Source organism: Phalangium opilio, unplaced genomic scaffold (genome assembly GCF_054372755.1).
Source record: "Phalangium opilio isolate 3A_F unplaced genomic scaffold, DU_Popi_V2 ptg000017l_1, whole genome shotgun sequence".
In the NCBI taxonomy this organism is placed as follows: domain Eukaryota; kingdom Metazoa; phylum Arthropoda; class Arachnida; order Opiliones; family Phalangiidae; genus Phalangium; species Phalangium opilio.
Window position 1 is genome coordinate 10,847,651 of NW_028324151.1, and position 21,398 is coordinate 10,869,048.

Below are 21,398 nucleotides of genomic sequence, written 5' to 3' on the forward strand. Positions count from 1 at the left end.
ATCAAAGTAATTTTGTTTGAAGCCATATCTAACGACTTTGTTGTCCACATATGCATGAAAACACCAGGCTCTATTTTAACCCTGAATTCTTAAAAAAAAAATTCTTTCAAACTGTGTGCTATTTATATCATCATGCTAATTCCCATTTTTCCTCAAAGAATTCTCAAGCTTTAAAAATTTCTTGTTGAATACTCACCAGCTAATGATTTCGGCATGACTTGAAGGCAAACCAATGAATGAAGATTCCTGGATTCAGCGTAACCATTGATGGCCATACATCCTCCGAAGAAGGTGATATGATAGACGTATGTAAAGAGGACAGCCATGGCAGTGTATAGACAAAAGATGCGCACGCATGGAAAAGGAGTAATGGCTCCAATCAAGAATGATAAGAAGTTTGTCAGTGAAGTGATAGTGATTGAGACAGCGGCATCTGCAAACGCGTCCCCCAGTCGATGATGAACAGGCTCCTTAGGACTTGTACGTCTCCAAGCCGCCAACAGGACAAAAGTATCGTCCATACCGATACCTAAAAAAGAAAATATAACATGTGATTTAGTAAAACTTCGTGCATCAAAATTGACTTGCGAGTGATTTTTCTCAGTTCGTTTTCTTTCTTCTTTGGAAAAATCACTCCACGTTCGAGAAGAAAATCTATCAATAAGTAACCGAACAACAATAAGTATGACACTCAATCAAATATATTAAAGGTTATGTTTCCAAGTAAATCACGATTTCTGCCACCCAGCTTGTTATTTTCAAGTAGTTTCGTGGCGAGGCAGAGTGTTAAATATTAAAACTTTTGATGTCCATGGTATTTTTAACAATAAGACTAAATTTAAAAATAAAGAGAATCACATGGATATAAAACACAACTATTTATTTGGGTGTAAATAATCCCAGAACAAATATTTGTTCTGGGATTATTTACACCCAAATAAATAGTTGTGTTTTATATCCATGTGATTCTCTTTATTTTTAAATTTAGTCTTATTGAGGCAGAGTCTTAATACTAGGGATTAATATGGTTTTAGAGTTCCTCATCTCGTTTGCACGTATCTATGAGATTCGAAAAACCTTCCTTAAGAAATTTAGCATAATTGCATATGTAACTGTCACACTTATGGGTATTAGGCTACTAATGGCTACAGGAACAGTGAAACTGTTCTTCTCTTTAGTAATCGAAACTCTAATCGCGAATTCTAAAATGAATTTTTGATTTTGAAACACACATGAAGATAATTAATCCTTGTGATTTAAATATCCGGTTTTATTTTTCTCTCACTCCAGAAAATTTAAAAAAAAGTTTATAAGCAAGAACACGCAATTTTCCCTTAATTAGTAAAATTGGTTATAGAAAACAAAACCATTGAAAAAGTAAACAAGTGAACAACATGAAATTACGGAGCAGATAGGCCAATTTACGGTAAAATTCAAATATTTGTAGACCTATCCTCTAATTTTCCTTAAAGGGGCTGATAAACTCTCTCTCCTTTTTAACCACTCGATATACACCCTTTCGACGTGAAAAGGGGGTAGGCAACCCTTAGTATCGGGAGATACAAGGGGGTTGCTCCAGTGCCGTGTTTGCGCACTCTCAGATCCAAAATGCCTACAGCGCAGGCGCTAAAAAGCGAGATAGAAGGCAGGGTTTTACCCCCGCGCCTTTCCCTCCTAGACTCGTCGAAAGGGTGTATTATAATCTATATCTATGTATAAGTCGAAGTCCTGACTGACTGGCTCACTGATAACATATAGAAGACTGTAAATTTGCAGATTTTATGGCACATACGAAGAAATATTTTTCCAATCCACAGCATCTTGAAAAATTGCATCCATAAATGTAAAATGCTTTCTTTATGAATAAAAGTTCGCCTATTTAACCGATTTCACTTGTTTCCCTGTGTCTGACTATTAGGGCTCGATTTGCCTCCATCTTTTAAAAGGCGGCCCCAAAAGAAATAGAAATGTTCAGAAGGGATGAATTCTACGGGTGCCTTTACTGCTAGGTACTAATTAACTTTCAAATTATATAATTCCCAACTAATGACGTATACCAAGGTACGTTTATATATTCCATTAAAGGAATGGTTCACCCTAGAATTTTTTTATTTTTTATTGGAAAGATCATATAAAAATATGGATATTTAAAATTGGAACCATGTATTTATCCACAATATTAAGGAAGATATGAGCATGTAACGTAATACGCTGGTCCCTTCGCGTTAGGCAATACTGTGAGGCGCCTTTCTGTATTTGCAAAAATTTCGCCAATTTCCTAGTCTAAAATCTTATTGGCTTTTGCTCACCCTCTGTTGGCCGATAATATAACTTTAGAAAGAGTGAGACGACTACGTGTAAAACGAGCTATCTTACTGGCGGAGTGTATGAGCCAATCATCGTTTGGACTAACACGTCGCACAACATACAGAGAAGCTTCATTACAGGGGTCAATGGCGGCGCCCATATAAGTTAATTAATGGTATTTAACTGAAAAGCTGGAATCGTAATAAAAAAAATTAAAACCCGGATCTTTGCACTGACGCTACTTATAAGTATATCAAGGAGAAAAAAAAGTAGGCTTGTCTACCCTTTAAGCGTTTGTTTTTTTATCAGTTAATTAAAGTCCATAATTATTAACTCGTCATAATAAACCATTAGATTTTGAAAATAGGACCCATCATTACTCTCCTGAGTTTTCATTTTCCAACCCTTTTTCCTGTGTTAAGAGAACAAAAATTTGAGGTTTCAAAGTCGTAAGACAGTACTATAAATGTGGATTTTCCATGTACTCCATTAAAACAAGTTGGGAAACCAAAATAAACCTCCCCGAGTCAAGACGCAATTAAGAGCTTTATCTTAAATAATTAAATAAATATAATTTATGTTAATTATTTTAATCGTCATTAATTTAGCTTAATTAAAGTTAAATCGTTTTAAAAAAAACTTTATTCCTAAAATCATTTTAAACATAGCTATTGTTGACGTTTGAATTCAAGTGTATGCCTCTTTAACAATTTTTGGAAATTTAAAGTATATAAGGCGATTGATTCACTTTAAATGAAAAAACTCGCAATTTCGTGAACCTTTGATGGCGATCCCACCTTAGGGAGGCTAGACGTTTCTCGTAACCCTAGTCGGTCAACGCGTAAATCTTAACCCTAACGATGAAAATGGACTATAAGCTTATATTGCTGCCAACTGCAAACGCGGTGACAGACAGACACACAGACACGTCCAATGTAATACCTCTCTGTGACGTCATCGTCATTCGGAGAGGTAACAAGTTACATTAATTATTGTTCTTTCCATTTTTTCTGCTACTTGTATTAAAACAAACCTTTTGCAAAACCTTGTTATTAACCTTCTATGTACAAATAATAATTTAGCTTAAATTGCGCATTCTAATAGAAGAAACCATATCAGAGTAAAAAAAGTGTTGAGTTAAGGTCAATTATATGGGTAGTTAAGCTCGTTTGGTTATTAACTTTTGAATAAATCTTCAAAAAAAAAATTATATATCAAATTCTTATCGAAACATTGGCCTAGATTTATTTAATCGTAATAAGGTTGGAACAGTTCGCGAATACGAAAACCCACATCTCTTGTAATTCAGATCAAGGATTTGAATTTGAAAAATATATTTAATTTATTTTAGACTTAATTTATAGAATAAAGGGTTTGGTTTAGTCTACCAAAATTTCCCATTATTTATTTATTCAGGTTCGTTTACATAACCAAACAGTACAATAGGAAAACCCATTTTTCCTTTATTTTAATAGAAGTGTTAAAGTTTGTTTAACACCATTTTCAGCCAAATCGAATTTGAGGACAAATCTTTCACGGTTTTCTTAGGTTTAGTTTGAACAGCTTAGATTATCTATAGGATACCGTAAAATTTAGATTGAAACTAATTTAACCGTTTTTATTATCGATAATAATTTTCCATAGAAAACAATGAAGGAATCGATAAATAATGTTATTTGCTAGATCTACAGAATTAAGGTTATTTGCATTTCCGACAAGTTTGTATAAACAGTGCCGTATCTCTCACGAATTGAAGAGAAAAAGCGAAGCAAATTCAGTGGTATAGGCCTTGTAATTTTTGATTGAAATCTAGGTAGGACACTGATTATTAAAAAGTGAAAACCACCTAAGCTACCCAGCGTTGCAATGGTGTTTTAAGGGACTGGAAACCGCGGGAAGTTTCTTGTTCATGTATACACTTAACACTAATCAGTCTTCGAGTCCACCCATTTATCTGCGCGATGTTGTTACTTAGAAACTATGATTTAGAACTCAATAAAACGATGCGAAATAAGGGTTAATTCATAAATCTAAAATGGACAGTCCCAGATTAGGACATTTTTTGAAGGGTTAAGATTCGTGGACCCAACTTTGAGGAACTCAACCTAACCACTTCTAAAACCTTCCCCTGGTATTACTAATATATCAACCATGCCGTTTTGGTCAATGCGACCGTGCATGAAGAGCACACATATAAATAAACAAACCATCTTCTCTACTATAAATAATAGCATAAGTTCATAATCTATGTTCCATAAGTTTGTCACTGGTTACTGAGAGCTTGTCATGAAGTGACGTAGGTCGTAAAGCGACGCCTGGTGAGACGCTGTCAATGGCTTAGTAGAGACTAAATAGGAAGATGGACTGCAAAAATCGGGTGTAGTCAATTCTCGCTTGTCGTTCTCGAACTAGTTTTCAGTAAGTCTCTAGCATTACGAAGTATCGATAGTGTCATACTTATGGAACAAATTTATAAACTTATGATAATAGCTAGGAGGTCTTTTAAAAAGAATACGAAACTTTTAAAGGCTTTATCGTAATGTCAAGCTAGTTATATTAAAGAAATTCATCATGAATAGTAAATTAACTCATGAAACAAACGTGTATTTTGAAAGTAGGATCGATAAACACGGTAATTTATATACATTCCTTTATTTATGTGTGCCGTCTAGAATAAGATTGCCATTTAAAAACATTTCAGTGCATTACTACGTTTATAAATGCTCCTCGTTCAATTCTATTCAATCATGTTACGACATAAATACACAGAAATCATAAAAATAGTATACGTAGGACAATGCGCACCCCTCCCTCCATCTTTGCTCTTGGGTTAGCAATCTTTAAACCATTGACAAAATGACAACGATGAAAAATTAGGTCCAACTGTATTTGGGTACCGGTCTGGAATCGGGAGGGGGTTATAAAAGCCTTTTTAGGTCATCCAAACGAGGTCAAATAATACAAGAGGTAGGCTTCCTAGCGCTCTCGTTGCCATAGTTACTAAAACTTCTCCTATGAAACTTTCTCCTTTGGCTCGAGAGAGCAAGAACGCGTGATCTCAAACTTCTATTGCTACTAATAATAAAAACAAGACCCAGTTCCGAGCACAGGCTTATTGTTTCGATCAACCAACCTTTTCCCCTTCTTTTTTAAACAATACGCAATGAGAAATTCTAGGGTGACGGCGTCGCCAATGAAACAATCAGTGTTTAGTTACGATTATTATCAGCAAACATGAAAACGACGGACTAGACTAGAATCTAACATTAGGAATATAACTTTTGTAATTAGTATTAAAGGATTGAAGCCCGCTTTTATACGAAATATGTGTGTGTAAAATTTTGAGTCCTAATAAATCTTTGAGCTATTCAATTAAAACAAAATTTCTCAAATCGTTTAATCTTACTTTAAAATTTTTCATAACTATACTAATTTCTAGAATTTATAGAACTATAAGTTTTAATTTATAGCCCTTTCTGGGTTTAATTTAAAGTCATTGTTTTTTCTTTCAAGCTTTGTCTATGAAAGAACGTCCACACTGTGCTTGTGGGTTATTTACATAAGGGTCCCTTTACAATGCATAGAGGGGTGGTGGCTCGCCCATATCCCAAACGAGGGCATGGAGGAAAATTTATAGAAGGAGAGGAAAAGAGGGTGCTTTTTCTTTACCCATTCGATAGGCCTTTAACCCACAATTCGGAGAGTATGGTGATTGGTGGTAAACATTCGTCAGTAAAACATGGGTCGTTTGTCACGTGACTGCATTTTACCAGGTTAGAACAATATATTTCCAACCCACTCAATCCTCCTGCTGTTGGAGGTTGGCAAAAAAAATTATGATGTTAGAGCCGGTCCTGTATTTTCTTCTCCCTTGAAATTTTTTTCATGACGAAGGATTGCGCATAAAGGCAGATTTTAAGGACTGTGAAGTGAGACACGTTTTGAAATTATTATTTGTGTTTGTCGTTCTAGAGCATAAATAGTCGCAATAGTTTTAACTGAATAACTAGCTAAGCTACCTGCTCTGCCCGGATGTATTAAAGAGCTGGAAAGTAACAAGTGTTTTCTACGCCTTTCAGTTTCAATAGGCTATTTCTATACAGGTAGCAGCGGAATGGTCTGCATGAATTTATATAGGGTTAAAATAGGGTCGGGTGTTTGACCAACTTGTTTCCTTTAGAAGGAAAATCTCTCATGTGTGTATCCAAAGATGTTAGATAGGGCATCAAAGTTACCAGTAGTGTTCGTACGGGGACCCCGAGCCTCGGATAACTAGGGATCCCGGACTTTTTCCCCAGCCCCTGTACTACCAGAAGTGAGATGAGACTAGAAGTTAAGGGCTCTAGCATTGGTAATAGATCCTGGCACTAGTGAACAAATTTGAGGATTTTATGCCGCTTCCATCGCGCCTATAATAGAGAGAAAAAAATTGATCGAGTTCCAAAAATATTTCCTACCCCCTTTCCCTCAACCTAAAGCCGCACAACACGGACGCGGGTGCTTGAATCTAGTTCGGCCATTTACGACCGCGAGCGTCTCACGTTTTGGAGGCAAAATTCTGAAACCGCCACCAGAGGGCCAACCGTTGGTGTGTTATCAAGAATATTCACCTTCGCCAAGTGAAGAATTTGGTTAGCTCAGTACTTCTAGTCTCATCTCACTTCTGGTACTACCAAAGATATAAAATGTATAGTCGGGGTTTGATTTTGGTACTAGGAAATTATTTTTTGACCTGTTCCAATTCCAAATAAGTTCTCCTTTGTAAAAAGCATATATGGTAACAATTAAACAGACTACAGTAACAGAGAGCAAAGTTCAAAATCCTTTTTGTCGTGGACAGGCGTCCCCCCTTCCTTTATAATGGCAAGGGTCCTTCGGTGGAATCGCCGCTGTGTAGATAGGAATTTTGTGTGCTTTTTAAAGTTACTAGCCTTATCCTACCAGATTGAGGTATCCCCTTATTTCCAAATACCAGGAAATTGGACGATTTTTGGTGATTTTTCTACAATTCTGAAAAATGTTGTCTGCGATGCTGACCCCGACCCCTACTTTTTTTTTGGTTATACTTTGACCCCAACTCCAACCCCGATTAATATTGTGCCTCGTACGTACTTTACCTCTACCTCACCATTACCCAGACAATCCCTTTACGGACAAGAGGTTCAATTTAGCAGACGCCACTAGATCAATGGCAGCGCGGTAGTCCCCGTTTTTTAGACAAATTAAATGCCAATTACTTTGTAATAAGAGATAATTTATTTTTCTTAATATTTTTCCTTTTATTCTTAGAAAAAAAAGTCCGTTCTTAAGGTTTAATGTTGTGTTACGTGAACTTTTCCTTTGAGATAATTATTATTAATATTACGTTGGTGTTACCAACACCCTAGAAACTCGCACATTCTGTATCAAACTTATCATCAATACTCCTGGGTGCTTTTTCATTCATTGTTTCAATTTACTGTGACGATTTTCACTGAAGGAAACCCAATTATTTTCCTCATACCTGAATATTGCCCTCGTATAAACCTGTATTATTACGTAATTTGCATTATTTTCTCGTTACGGGGATCTTTCAATATTGATATTCAAATCAATATTTTATGATGGCAATATTAATATGTGTGATCGACCTTTAGTGGTAGTTGAATTTAATACGGGTCGGCTTCGAAGCTTATAAATGATCCGAAAAGTATTTTTAAAGGGCTAATAAAATAAAATCATAAATTTTCTCAAATAACTTATATTTATTATAAATTATTATATTTTATTATAAAATATAATATACTGCTCAAAATAAATTCGCCAGTAATAGAAACGCAAAACTTGAAGGATAATTTTAATATCTTACAAGTTTCCATTTTTATTCTCATCATCTTCATCGTAATGCGCCATTTTTAAAGTACAAAGCGGAACCTCCAGACATGGAGTTTGTATTTTAAGAGGAGCTGTAAGCAAGCCCCGCGAACAAATCATAGTCTGAGGTGTAATATAAGGTCATTTTAGGAAAAAAACTGTCCTATACAGTATTTACGCAAAGCATTTCTGTGGGTGCTTTCATAACCTGTTAGTGGCTAACATTCCCTGTAGATGGTCGCACTTCGTAGCATTGACAGAAAAACTCTCCGAAAAGGGGGCGGTAACCTCGTAGCATCTTCAGTTTGACATTTTATGGTCCCTTGGTGCAAACGACCTTGGGCTACTCCCGGCTAGTCGCTCTAGCTGATCGAGACGCGGGGGGAGACAAATTTTACAGTGGAAGGCTAGCGATTACAGCTTCTCTTAAATTACAGACTCCATGATCCAACAAACAAAGTTTCTTAATTATACCGCAATGATCTCTAGGATCAGAAAACCACGAAAATGAGAAAACTTGCGTTACGAGTCACGGGAGTTTGTTAATGGTCTTAGTTCCGTGGGTGCGTAACGGTTTTCACGGCCTTGTAAAATCGGTCCAAGAAGTATTTTTATACTTCTTAGACTGTTAGATTTTTCTAGTTTTATAAGTTCTCTAGTCATCCCCTTGATCGATCTCTGGTTTGACGGGGGAATTTAATTTAAAATCTTAACTAAAGGGTATGAGAAGCTTCGTTTGAAAAACCTCTGATTTATATAACAAAAGATAGAATTAATTATTTTGAATTCAAAAATATCAAGCTTTTAATTCTCCGATTTCTGGTTATTTGGCAATATGCATTTGAAAATGCTTCATATGAAATAATTTGAAATCCACTTTTTAAGAAAGGCTAAAACGTTTTCCTGTTTTTGACGTCACACACGCGAGATGGTGCCAGCCGCTGCGCTATCAGACCCAGAGTTTAGACAGGGGAGAAGCATGGACTATGGAGAACGGTATAACTCACGCGCTTTTTTTCCTCACGTCATAGTGATGTCATAAAACAGGGGAAACAAGCTCGACAAGACAACACTGTTTATATATCGAAGCTGAGTTTTCGTGATTTTCCAATGGATTTTAAAAATAGAAAATTTGGTTTAATTATATTAAAAACTTGATATTTTGAAAGTAGAGACTTAAAAGTGTAAAATAATACCACTTTCGTGGTAAAATATGATATGAAATTGTAAATTCCCATACCCTTTAATTTAAAATTTTAGCAAATAATGTCCACCATTAACGGTGAAATATAGAATTTTTCCATTGTATAGAATCGTGTCATAAAATTAAAAACACTTCCGGTTCTTAAGATATATATACCTTTCCTTCTATTCCGATAGAAGAGTTCGCGAATAATAACCAATTTTCTTCACTGGTTTTTGGAAAAAAACAAAAGTTGACATTGTTTATAACATTAAATTGAAACATATCACGTTACAGGGTATTTTAACTCCATACAAACACCTAGTAACTTTTAAATCAGTTACACGATTTACTACACGAATTTGAAGGTTTAAGTTAAACATTTGTTAAACTACATGCAAATACCTTTAAGTTCATACCAAAGTTTTGAAAAAGCTTTTAAGGTAGCAAAAAGATCTTTTTCACTGCAAAAAACAGACGTAATGGCACTAAGCCATGTTAAACAAGGTGAGAGATAAGTGAAGCTTCATACTCGCGAATACAGAAATAACGTGTCCAAAATTTAAATCAAATACTACATTATTTCACTTTCTCTTTCGATAGAAATAACACTCATTCAAAAATGTTACTAATCCTTGGTCTGATTTTGTCGTACAATTTTTTTTTTCAAATTGTCTAGTAATGAATTTCAAGATCCTATTACAAAATAGTAATAAAGGTTTTCTCTTACATATACCGATGCACTTCATCTCGGATTTATGAACTATGGTCTACGTTCAGTAACTATAAAATATACTGGCTACCTTGGGTCACAAGACCATTCCGTGACTACCTCTATCGACCCTAATCGTTTCAGTCCTGAAGAAAAAGAAAATCACTTGGTGCGCTAGACACTCGAAACCAAAATCGAAGAAAGACTAGGAAAGAACACGCATACTAGCTAGAGCTTACGAGCAAAAATAGAAATTTACGGCTATAAAGAAAATATGTTATTTTTCATCGAGCTACTTATATAAACGATTTTCTTTCGCAATTATTAATGACCCCCTTCACCATGGACAAACTGAACTGAAGGGGGTGTATTTTTATTTATACATCAATTGCCTATTTCTATGTAATCGTCAATTTACATATCCTTTCATATTCGTCAATCAGTTCATTTTTATGTATTCGTCAGTTTGCCTATGTTTATGTATTCGTCAGTTTGCCTATGTTTATGTATTCGTCAGTTTGCATGCCTATGTTTATGTATTCGTCACAATGACTATTTTTATGTAATCGTCAATTTTGCCTAATTTTATGTAATCGTTAATTATTTTGACTAGTTTTGTGAATTCGTCAATTTGCATATCTTTACGTATTCGTCAATTTGCATATCTTTACGTATTCGTCAAGTTTCGTATCTTTACCTATTCGTCAAGTTTCGTATCTTTACGTATTCGTCAAGTTTCGTATCTTTACGTATTCGTCAAGTTTCGTATCTTTACGCATTCGTCAAGTTTCGTATCTTTACGTATTCGTCACTAAGCCTATTTTTATGTAATCGTCAATTTGCATATCTTTACGTATTCGCCACTATGCATATTTTTATATAATCTTCAATTTATCTTTTTTCATGAATAAGTCAAATGGCCTATTTTATGAATTCGTCAATTTGCCTATTTTTATGAATTCGTCACTATGCCTATTTTTATGTAATCCTCAATTTTGCCTAATTTTATGCATTCGTCAATTTATCTTCAATTTTCCTAGGGAATAGAAGTTTGTATAAGTAAGTAAAGAAACCATTAACAAATATACCCATTTCCAAAGGGGATAGCAGTATTGTTTGCTTGATCCAGGATTAAGACAGAACATCAGGTATTTGGATCCAAAGACGTTAGGCATAGCTTCAAAGTTACCAGTCCGCCAAAACCCTCTGTTTGAAGCCTATTTAACGTCTTTCTATCCCCGTACCGGATTTTCTGTCTTAAGAAAAAAGGTGCTCAACCACCAGACACCATTTTTTACCGACGTTTTGAAAAGGGTCTAATTAGGGTCTCGTAACACAGAAGCCTGTTTGCTAAAGCTGTTAAACTTGGTTGTAGGCATGTGAAATTAGCCTACCGCCCTTGAACACCATGTGGTGCTTTCACCCTGCATAAGAATGGTAGAGAAAAAAATAAGAATTGTAGCTATATTTTCGTTTTAAAAATAAACGTTTTACAGGGTTTTCAGGTTTTAGGGCGGAAATAGCCAATTTACTTGCGTCAACGTAAAAATACCCCAATAGGGTCAATAAAATCATTCAAGCGTAGCATTTAAGGAATAAAAACTTTCCAAAACAATATGAGAGAAAATATATTTTTCTTAAATTCTATCAAAATTGAATAGGGTACCTTGTGACGTAAAACCCAATACAAAACCAAAGTGTCTCAATCCTTCTTCATTTTAAGGTTTTTACAAATAGATTTTTACATTATTCCACTTCTTCATCAAAGTTACTAAGGTAGTAAACGTCACAAGTTGCTAACAAATTCTTTGTTTACTAAAACGCTCTAATTTACGCAATACGATTGTCATATGAGTCATCAATTCAAAGCAAGCCTTTGTAGAAGCACAAGCCATTTTTTATCCTAAACAATATCTTAAAACAAAATTTTCCATCCTATCTGGGTAGGGCAGATTTTCGTTTCGAACTTGCTTTTACTAGACGAGGCTTTCGTTACAGCCTTATTTCATGAAATTTCAGTAGGATAGGTATTCATTGTAGCCTGTCTTCGTTAAATTTCTGTTCCAAGGTGTTCTTTACAATCTTAAGCGTCATCAAAGGTTAATAATAACCATTAAAAACAGTGATTTGCAAGAGAAAAGTGGTCAGCATTATAAAAGAATGGTTAAGCTCGGTGTTTGTCATACGAGATGATACGACAAGGTTTTAACACTTCCTATATTTAGCGTTAGGTACTACAGAAACATTTATTTGTTTTAGCAGTTTGTCTCTCTTCATACCTCTCCGAGAGACGATGATGTCACGGAGAGGTATTATACTGGACGTGTCTGTCACCGCGTTCGCAGTTGGCAAATAGGAGTAAACTTGTTCCCAGAAAGCAATATTAGCTTCTACTCCATAATCATCGCTTGGGTTAAGATTTACGCGGCGATCGGCTAGGGTTACGAGAAACGTCTAGCCTCCCAGTGGTAGGGCTAAAGGTTCACTCAATTGCGAGTTTTCTTATCATTTATAATCGCCTTATACTCCCTAAATTTCCAAAAAAATCTTAAAGAGGCATACGCTTGAATTCAAACGTCAACAATAGCTATGTTTAAAATGATTTTAGGAATAAAGTTTATTAAAACGATTAAACTATAATTAAGCTAAATTAAAGACGATTAAAATAATTAACACGAATTCTATTATTTAATTATCTAAGAAAACCCTCTTAACTGGGTTGACTCGGAGAGATTTATTTTGGTTTCCCAACATGTTGAAATGAATTGTAAACAATACTTGAAACAACTTTTGAATCTTTATGTCTGCTTCCGATTTTTGGTGCATGTTCACTTACTGTGTGGATAGAGATATTTTGTCTGTTAGCAATCAAGCTTAGAATATTGTTGAGGTGTAACTAAAGGATAGTGTTTAAAGACCAGTCAAGTTATCAACAGAACTATTAATAACGCTACACGCTTGAATAATTCATTATTAAAAATTTTAACGCCTGTAGTTGCTTGTAAATAAATAACGATAATTGCATATTTAGGTAATTAACTGGTTAAATAGTTTTCGTTTCGACTCGAAGGGTTAAATTTTGGTTCCCAACTTGTATTTTATCACTATGTAACTGATATGATTGGAAATTTAAGAATACCTTTGCTTTGCACGAGTAGGGTTTAAATACATGGAATATGTACACGTTTCGTTACTGTGTTTAACTAAAATATGTACGAACGGAAAACATTTTTTCTATTCCCTTCAAATGTAAACTGCATATCGTTCAACGTTTAATTTGATCAAAAGTGGTTTAATGTAGCTAATAGTCGGTTTGTTTTAAATATTTTTAGAAAAATTTCCTCCATGAAGCGCCTCCATAGCTTCACGTGTTCCCTAAGAACCGTTTTCGTTAAATTACTTCCCTCTACGTGTTCCATCACTATACATTAACTATCCTAATATCTTAGTATAATACAATAAACATGAAATAAAAAATAATTCCATAAAAGAAAAGTTAGAATATTTCATATACTTGTATATACATATATATGTTGAGCTTACTATATTATCCAAATAAATGTATTCCTGTCAAACACTTGTATTGTTGTTTACCAACTTGAAATCCAAAGGATCCGTCACGTTTCCTAAAAGTATACGCTTTCGTAGACCTCAAAGTAGACCAGAGAAATCCAGAACAAATAAACAGAACCTCAATGTCGCCAGCTATTATGTTAGTCTTGTATTTATCAAAACTATAATATCCTGTTTAAGCGCATTTTTCAAAACATTGCTTTGCTACTTTAACAAGCATAGTACAGTAAAATTTCAAAAATTGTTGAAAATTCCATAATACACGAATCCTGAAAAACACTGAAATCGTTTAAAGCTGTTTGACTTAATATGATTTCTTCATGTCTCAAATTGAAAGGTAACCCAGTAGAACTAAACAGGGATGACACCTTAAAAGCGGTCTTTAGGTCATTATAAATTCTAATCGTGAAACTGCCTCAAAACGTTTTTGCTAATAACCGTGTATTGCAAGGAAAAAGTTGTTTATGAAAAAAATCATAAAAGCGGGAAATGATTTTTGTCAGATTTTAATCATTTCCTGTGAGAGAAAAGCGAAAAAACTGTTCCCTCGTGGAAAAAGTTCTAAATTTATTCACACTTTTATAGCAACAAACCACGCAATTTGTTGTGTTTAAACTCAAATTTTATCCTTCTTATTCCAAACTAGGATTCCGATATCAGTCGAAAAACTTGATAAAATATATTTACGAGGAAAGAAATAAGAAGGGGAAAAACTCCAAAAGTTTTGAAATTTAAAGGGTTAAAAATGTGGGCTGGTGAAATTGTTCTATTAAAAAACTTATTTGGCTTTTTGAAGACAAGAAATAATATGACTAACCATGGAAGAAGAAGGGTGTATGGAAGGGTTCTATAGTGTTAAAGAGAGCGCGTTGAAAAATCCTAACTTCCCCCTTTTCATCCCCTCCTTCCCGAGTTTATCACCAACGTTGAAAGCTTCTGCACAGTAGTAGAGGCGGTAGAGAGCGGATCTAAACAGTGTATCCCTCTCTCTGCTTGCGCGCCAATATTGCGCAGAGCAGTAATCGCGTTACAGCTAGTGCCGAGAGGAGAGGAGAGTTTTCCCACGTGACCCTACATTTCGCGTAGCCGTCTGCCAATTCACCTCACCATTCCATTACACCCTTCTTCTTCCATGGACTAACCTGTAAAAATTTTCAAAAGAGAGCTTTCACTTTTATGTAGCGGTGACGTACCGTTCTCGAATCATCATACCCATATGTTCCGTTTACACGTAGGGGTTAAACTAACTGTACGACCTATTAGCGAAGCCTAATAGGTCAAAAGTACTTGATAAAATAGTGTGGGGTTTATTACCAGTCTACTAAAGTCTGTCTGTTTGAAGAAAATAGAAATACGTCTATGGATCCACACTAAAAATACAAGGTGATCAAACCAGAGTCTCTTTACCTCTATTTTGATTTGAGAACTTAAAATTTTCACGTATTTAATAGTTCTTATCAAAATACTTCTTTAAAAAATACTTCTTTAAAAAATAAATTAATACAGATATTTACAGCATTTTGTATCGATTAATCGAATAATTTAAAGACTTTTCGAACCGATTAAAATATTGTTTCACGAAGTTATTGGATATTCCTTGAATTAATCACAGAAATTCTATTAGGCTTAATTGGGTTCGGAATGAGGATTTTTAAGTATTTGTCCAGTATTTCAACCGAAGTCCAAAATTACAATGTGCAAACTCCTATATATCATATGCCTTTCACAATAAATGCCTTATTCGTTCATTAATTCATTCACTTTTGAGAAAATTTATTTATTTGAACCTTAAAGTTAATTGACTTCAAAAATATAATTTTTAGTAATCTCACTTAAGTTATTGCTACATACTTGTTATCATGAGTTAATAATATGTTAGCTCCCTATAAGTTACTCAGGCAATTCATTTTTATGCTCCAGCGTTTTCTCCCGCGCCGCCGGCTTCCCAATTATATGCGACGCTCTGCGGCCGCCACGTGAACGAAAATCTTATTTACTCTTCTTTCCGGTTTTTCCCCAGAAGCGCGTGTAGTGAAAGCTAGCCAATGATATCGGAGCTATTTAAGCAGCCGAATATTTCGCTCAGTAGCCTCGGTTAAGAAAACAGTTAAGAGATCAGTGGATCGGATTTAGCTCAGTTGTATAATTGGTTTCAAGTCACAATAACAACTTATTTAGCATTCTTTATCAATATCGGCAAATTGCATGCATTGAGTTCCTGCATTTTTCTGTCTCGGTACTGACACAAACGCCATGATTTAATGTTATATTGTTAAAACATAAACATTCACGACTAAAACACTCCCTTGGTGAAAAATCAGCCGACGACTCAAGGTCCCGTACGAGCGGGATTTGTTTTTTTCGACAAGAGAGAGCGCAACATTCGGATTTTTTCCCGCGCGGGCGAAATGGGAAGAAATCGCTGGATACATTACGCCTATGGAGCCTGAGTAACTTATAGGGAGCTAACATATTATTAACTCATGTTGTTATCGAATACGTTATTTAATACCACCACTTACTGATCATATCGTGATGTTATAGCACTAAAGTCCGATATTGAAATATTGTCAAAGTGAGAGGCAGCGAACTTATCAATAGTAACCTTCGATTTCAAACCTAATTGGCATACAATATACTACGCTTTTGAAACTGCGACCTCTTTCAACCCTTCTTTTGATATCGGATTATTGTAAATTTCTTAAATAAAGTGGAACTCTTGTCATTCTCGAATTTAGACTAAGCAGGTATTTGAACTATATTGCTAAAATTAAGATGTTATTGCGCGTTGGAGAACGTCATTTTTTAAACTCAACCTTTTAAATCAAATTGTTGCATTTCCCGATCTTTGACCCGTTATATAAATAATGTAAAAATCACCTATAAAAATAGTGTTATAGACTACTGGCGGTAGAGAGGGGTGTAGACTGTGTATCCCTCCATCTGGGCGCGCTCTTGTAAGAGGGGATACTGTACGCGCCCAGAAGGGGGATGACACTGAGCTAAGAGATAGAAGAGTATGACCGTGTGCAATATAACCTTTTCAAAAGTGGGGGTAAACAAAGAGTACGGTGTTTGACCACCTTGTTTTAAAAACACATGATCGTCAAACATCCGGTATGTGGACTGGCATCTTTCAAGTCTTATCTAACGTCTTTGGATTCTTAATCGTCTATCAAGCAGACGATACTACAGCCCCCGCCTTTTGAAAAGGATTTTTTCGTTTTCAACACGTGGGCCATGTGTTCACAATTTTTGGTTTTTCCGTATTTCTTGACAGAGGATGTCTTAACAATAAAAAAAAAACTGTATGGTAAAGAAATTAAAGTACAGAGCGTCAATCCTTTAAGCAGTTTCCTGTAGTTCATTTGTGTATACCTCTCTTTTTAGACTGTAATGTGTAATTGTTTACCAAGTGTGTTATTATTTGAAACCAAACTTCCATGAAAACCCTTGACCGAGTTAAGGCCAGATACTTAGAACGCATCTCAAATTAAGCCTTAGCAAAAAATGAAGCGCGCTCTTCAACTAAACAAAACATCAGGAAGATATAAAAATTTTTGAATTTCAAGGAAGAAGCTAAACAAAACATTGTTTAATTGCTTGTCAGCAACCGAGTGAAATTATACATTGCGTGTTCCAAGAACAACAAATTTTTTCATTTGGTTCAATTGTCGTATCGTTACCAGCTAGCATGGCTATAAATCGGAAACAATAGATGCTTCAATAAATTCCAACTAGAAGTTAGGATCCTATACACGAGGCCAGGAGATGTAGTTTCTCCTAATTCTCTATACGCCCCCAACTATTTTCGAAATGAAATTTCCATGCGGCCACTTACATACGCATAAAGGCATTTTAGAGGAAATGGCCAGCTACTAGTTACGTTCGTATATGAGACCAGTGCTGCTAAGGACTCAATTTGCGCCTTTCGTCATCCTGAAGTCACGACTCACAGAAAAATACCGGGTTCGTTTACCTATTTTGTCTTGAAAACCAAATGAAAATTTATCAGATTGAAACTACACTGGGTAAAATGAATTTAATTGCAATTACGTAAATAAAAGAAACAAGGAGAATTCCTATAAATATATTTTATTTGTTTCTCCATAATGGGTTTTAAAACTTTTAATTCTTAAATGATTATATCTATCTTCGGTAATATTTTAGCTTGAAATAAGATTTCGATTGTGTTTTAAACAGACGCATTCCATAGAGTAATGGCAGTACTACGTATGCAAACGTTATACCCTTCTAAGTGTCATCCCCTACTGGGAGCGTACAGTATCCCCTCTTACAAGAGTGGGCCCAGATGGAGGGATACACAGTCTGCGCCTCTCTACCGCCACTAGTCTATTCACTTAAACATATGATTTAATAAAAATGAAGGAAAAACATTAAAACATTTAAATATTAACTAAAACGCAATTATGAAAATTTCAAGCCGGCAAAGTTAGGTTTAAGATTTTGATTTCCGATTTTGAGTTTTTTAATCGTGTATGTGAAAATTATACCTTATTTGTTTCTCTTTATATTTAATCGAACCTCTGATATCCATGTCATTTTGAATAACTTTGCCAGAACCACCACCGAAATACCTGCTAAGAATGATTTAGTCACCTTAAAATTAATTTAATTGAGAGTATAGCCGCTCTGATCTAAATAAATAAGCTTAAAGCGAGTATGAAATCCGTGAAATTTACATGTCCCAAGCATAATGAATATTTAAATATTAAAATAATGTAAATGTGTTAGGCTTGATTATTAAGAAGTTTTTCGCGAAACTTAAAATATAAATCAAGGATGAAAAGGTAATATTTGAATTTTTTTTTGTAAAATTCTCGCTCTCTCTTGCAGAAAAAAAAGTCATTTTTCAAGTTGAATACAATTTACGCTTTCTAAATGAAAATTTTATTCCGATATAACCCGTACAAAAATTTTAAGCTGTAATTCATCTGCATACGCGCTTTTTTATCGCTACCACGCTGTAATAGGTATAAATTAAGGCTACATTTTCTGCAGCTCGAAAAACGCGAAAATTTCACAGAAATTCCAGAACTGCAAATTGTCTGCCGTTTCTACATTTTCTGTTTATTATCTGTTAATTGTCTGTATTGGCAGAAATATGCAGCGCGATTCTGCAAACGCGATGCAAAAGTAGAAATAACAGCTGCTAGTTTAAAACTGTAATTTGACCACAGTTATAGACATGTTACAGTTCTGCAAAAGTGATGGAAAAGTAGAAATCCAGCTGCCAATTTAAAACTGCAATTTGACTATATTTATTGACATGTTACAGGTCTGCAAAAGTGATGAAAAAGTAGAAATACCAGCTGCTAGTTTAAAACTGCAACTTGACCACATTTATAGACATGTTACAGGCCTGCAAATGTGATGGAAAAGTAGAAATCCAGATGCCATTTTAAAACTGTAATATGACCATATTTATAGACATGTTACAGGTCTGCAAAACTTATGGAAAAGTAGATATTCAGCTGCCAATTTAAAACTGTAATTTGACCATTTTTATAGACATGTTACAGGTGTGCAAAAGCGATAGAAAAGTAGAAATACCAGATGCTAGTTTAAAACTGTAATTTGACTACATGTATAGACATGTTACAAGTCTGAAAAAGTGATGGAAAAGTAGAAATCCAGCTGCCAATTTAAAACTGCAATTTGACCATATTTATAGACATGTTACAAGTCTGAAAAAGTGATGGAAAAGTAGAAATCCAGCTGCCAATTTAAAACTGTAATTTGACCATATTTATAGACATGTTACAAGTCTGAAAAAGCGATGGAAAAGTAGAAATCCAGCTGCCTATTTAAAACTGTAATTTGACCATTTATATAGACATGTTACAGGTCTGCAAAAGTGATGGAAAAGTAGATATCCAGCTGCCAATTTAAAACTGCAATTTGACCACATTTATACACATGTTACAGGTCTGCAAAAGTTATGGGAAAGTTGAAATCTAGCTTCCAATTTAAAACTGTAACTATTCAACATTTATAGACATATTGCAGGTATTCAAAAGTAGAATTTCCTACTTTTGAATACCTGCAATATCTCTCTAAATGTGGTTAAATTACAGTTTTAAATTGGCAGCTGAATTTCTACTTTTCCATCACTTTTGCAGACCTGTAACATGTCTATAAAAATGGTCAATTTAGGTCAAATTAAAGTTTTAAATTGGCAGCTGTATTTCTACTGTTCCATCACTTTTGCAGACCTGTAACATGTCTTTAAATGTAGTCAAATTGCAGTTTTAAATTAGCAGCTAGATTTCTACTTTTCAATCACTCTTTCAGACCTGTAACATGCCTATAAATGTGGCCAAATTGCAGTTTTAAATTAGCAGCCGGATTTCTACTTTTCTATCACTTTGGCAGACATGTAACATGTCTATAAAAAAAGGTCCAATTACAGTTCTAAATTGGCAGCTGCATTTCTGCTTTTCCATCACTTTTGCAAATCTGTAACATGTCTATAAATGTGGTAGAATTGCAGTTTTAAATTAGCAGCTGGATTTCTACTTTTCTATCACTTTTGCAGACCTGTAACATGTCTATTAAAACGGTCAAATTACAGTTCTAAATTAGCAGCTGGATTTCTACTTTTCCATCACTTTTGCAGACCTGTATCATATCTATAAAAACGGTCAAATTACAGTTTTAAACTAACAGCTGGTATTTCTACTTTTGCTTAGCGTTTGCAGAATTGCGCTGCATATTTCTGCCAGGCTAGACAGTTAACAGTTAACAAACAGAAAATGAAGAAACGGCAGTCAATTTGCAGTTCTAGAATTGCTGTGAAATTTTCCCGTTTTTTGAGCTGCAGAAATGTAGCCTTAATGTATACCTATTACAGCGTGGTAGCGATAAAAAAGCGCGTATGCAGATGAATTACAGCTTAAAATTTTTGTACGGGAAGTCAACTTCGAGCGCACCCTAAATTTTTATCTGCTTCTGTTAGGCATTAATATTACTGCTTTTATTTTTCTAAAATTTGAATAAAGAATTGGTTAGGCCTAAAAAGGCATCTTAAAAATGCTTTACTCATTCATCTTAATAAAATCTTTTGATCTAATACTGTCACGTCTCGATCCTAAAAATATTTAAACCACCATAAAAGATAGAAAATTGAAACATTTTTTGGTCATAAATGGGCCAGTATTGTATATACAGTTATCATAAGTTTATCAGATATGTTTCAATAAGTATGACACTGCCTATACTTCGTAATGCTAGAGACTTACTGAGAGCTAGTTCGAGAATGACGCGAGAATTGAATACACTCGGTTTTGCAGTCCAACTTCCTATTTAGCCTTATTAAGCCTTTGACAATGGCTCAACAGGCGTCGCTTTACGAGAATATGACGTTTCACCTACACCACTTCATGAAGTAACCAGTGACAAACTTATGGAACACATCTTACGAACTTATGCAGTTATGTTTAAGGTGTATCCAATACTAACAACATAAGGATTCCAAGCTTTCAAAGGTGTTGCAGTCAAGTTCTATAGATTCAAAACCTAATAAAATAAGAGTTACTTCTATTTGAGGTAAAAAGTCGTAGAAAAACAATTTTTCATCCAAAAAAGTAAATAAAATTAATTTCAGTTTATTTTAGTGATTTTATTCCAGTTTTTGAGACCAGACCTAGCTTTCTGTGTGTGTGTGCATGTGTGTGTTTGTGGCCCCGGGTACACGAAAAACAAGCGTGGATAGAAACCGATTAAGACAAGATCTACTATCACCATGGC

At 34.8% G+C, this 21,398-nt stretch overlaps 1 protein-coding gene across 1 annotated transcript in view; it reads right to left on the bottom strand.

The window, feature by feature from the left end:
* The window catches only part of Ptr (patched domain-containing protein), a 76,358-nt gene that overhangs the window by 21,193 nt on the left and 33,767 nt on the right, over positions 1 to 21,398 (bottom strand). The window contains exon 4 of the mRNA XM_089866987.1: positions 197 to 529. Coding sequence (XP_089723113.1) covers positions 197 to 529 — 333 coding nt within the window. The remainder of the gene's footprint in view (positions 1 to 196; positions 530 to 21,398) is intronic.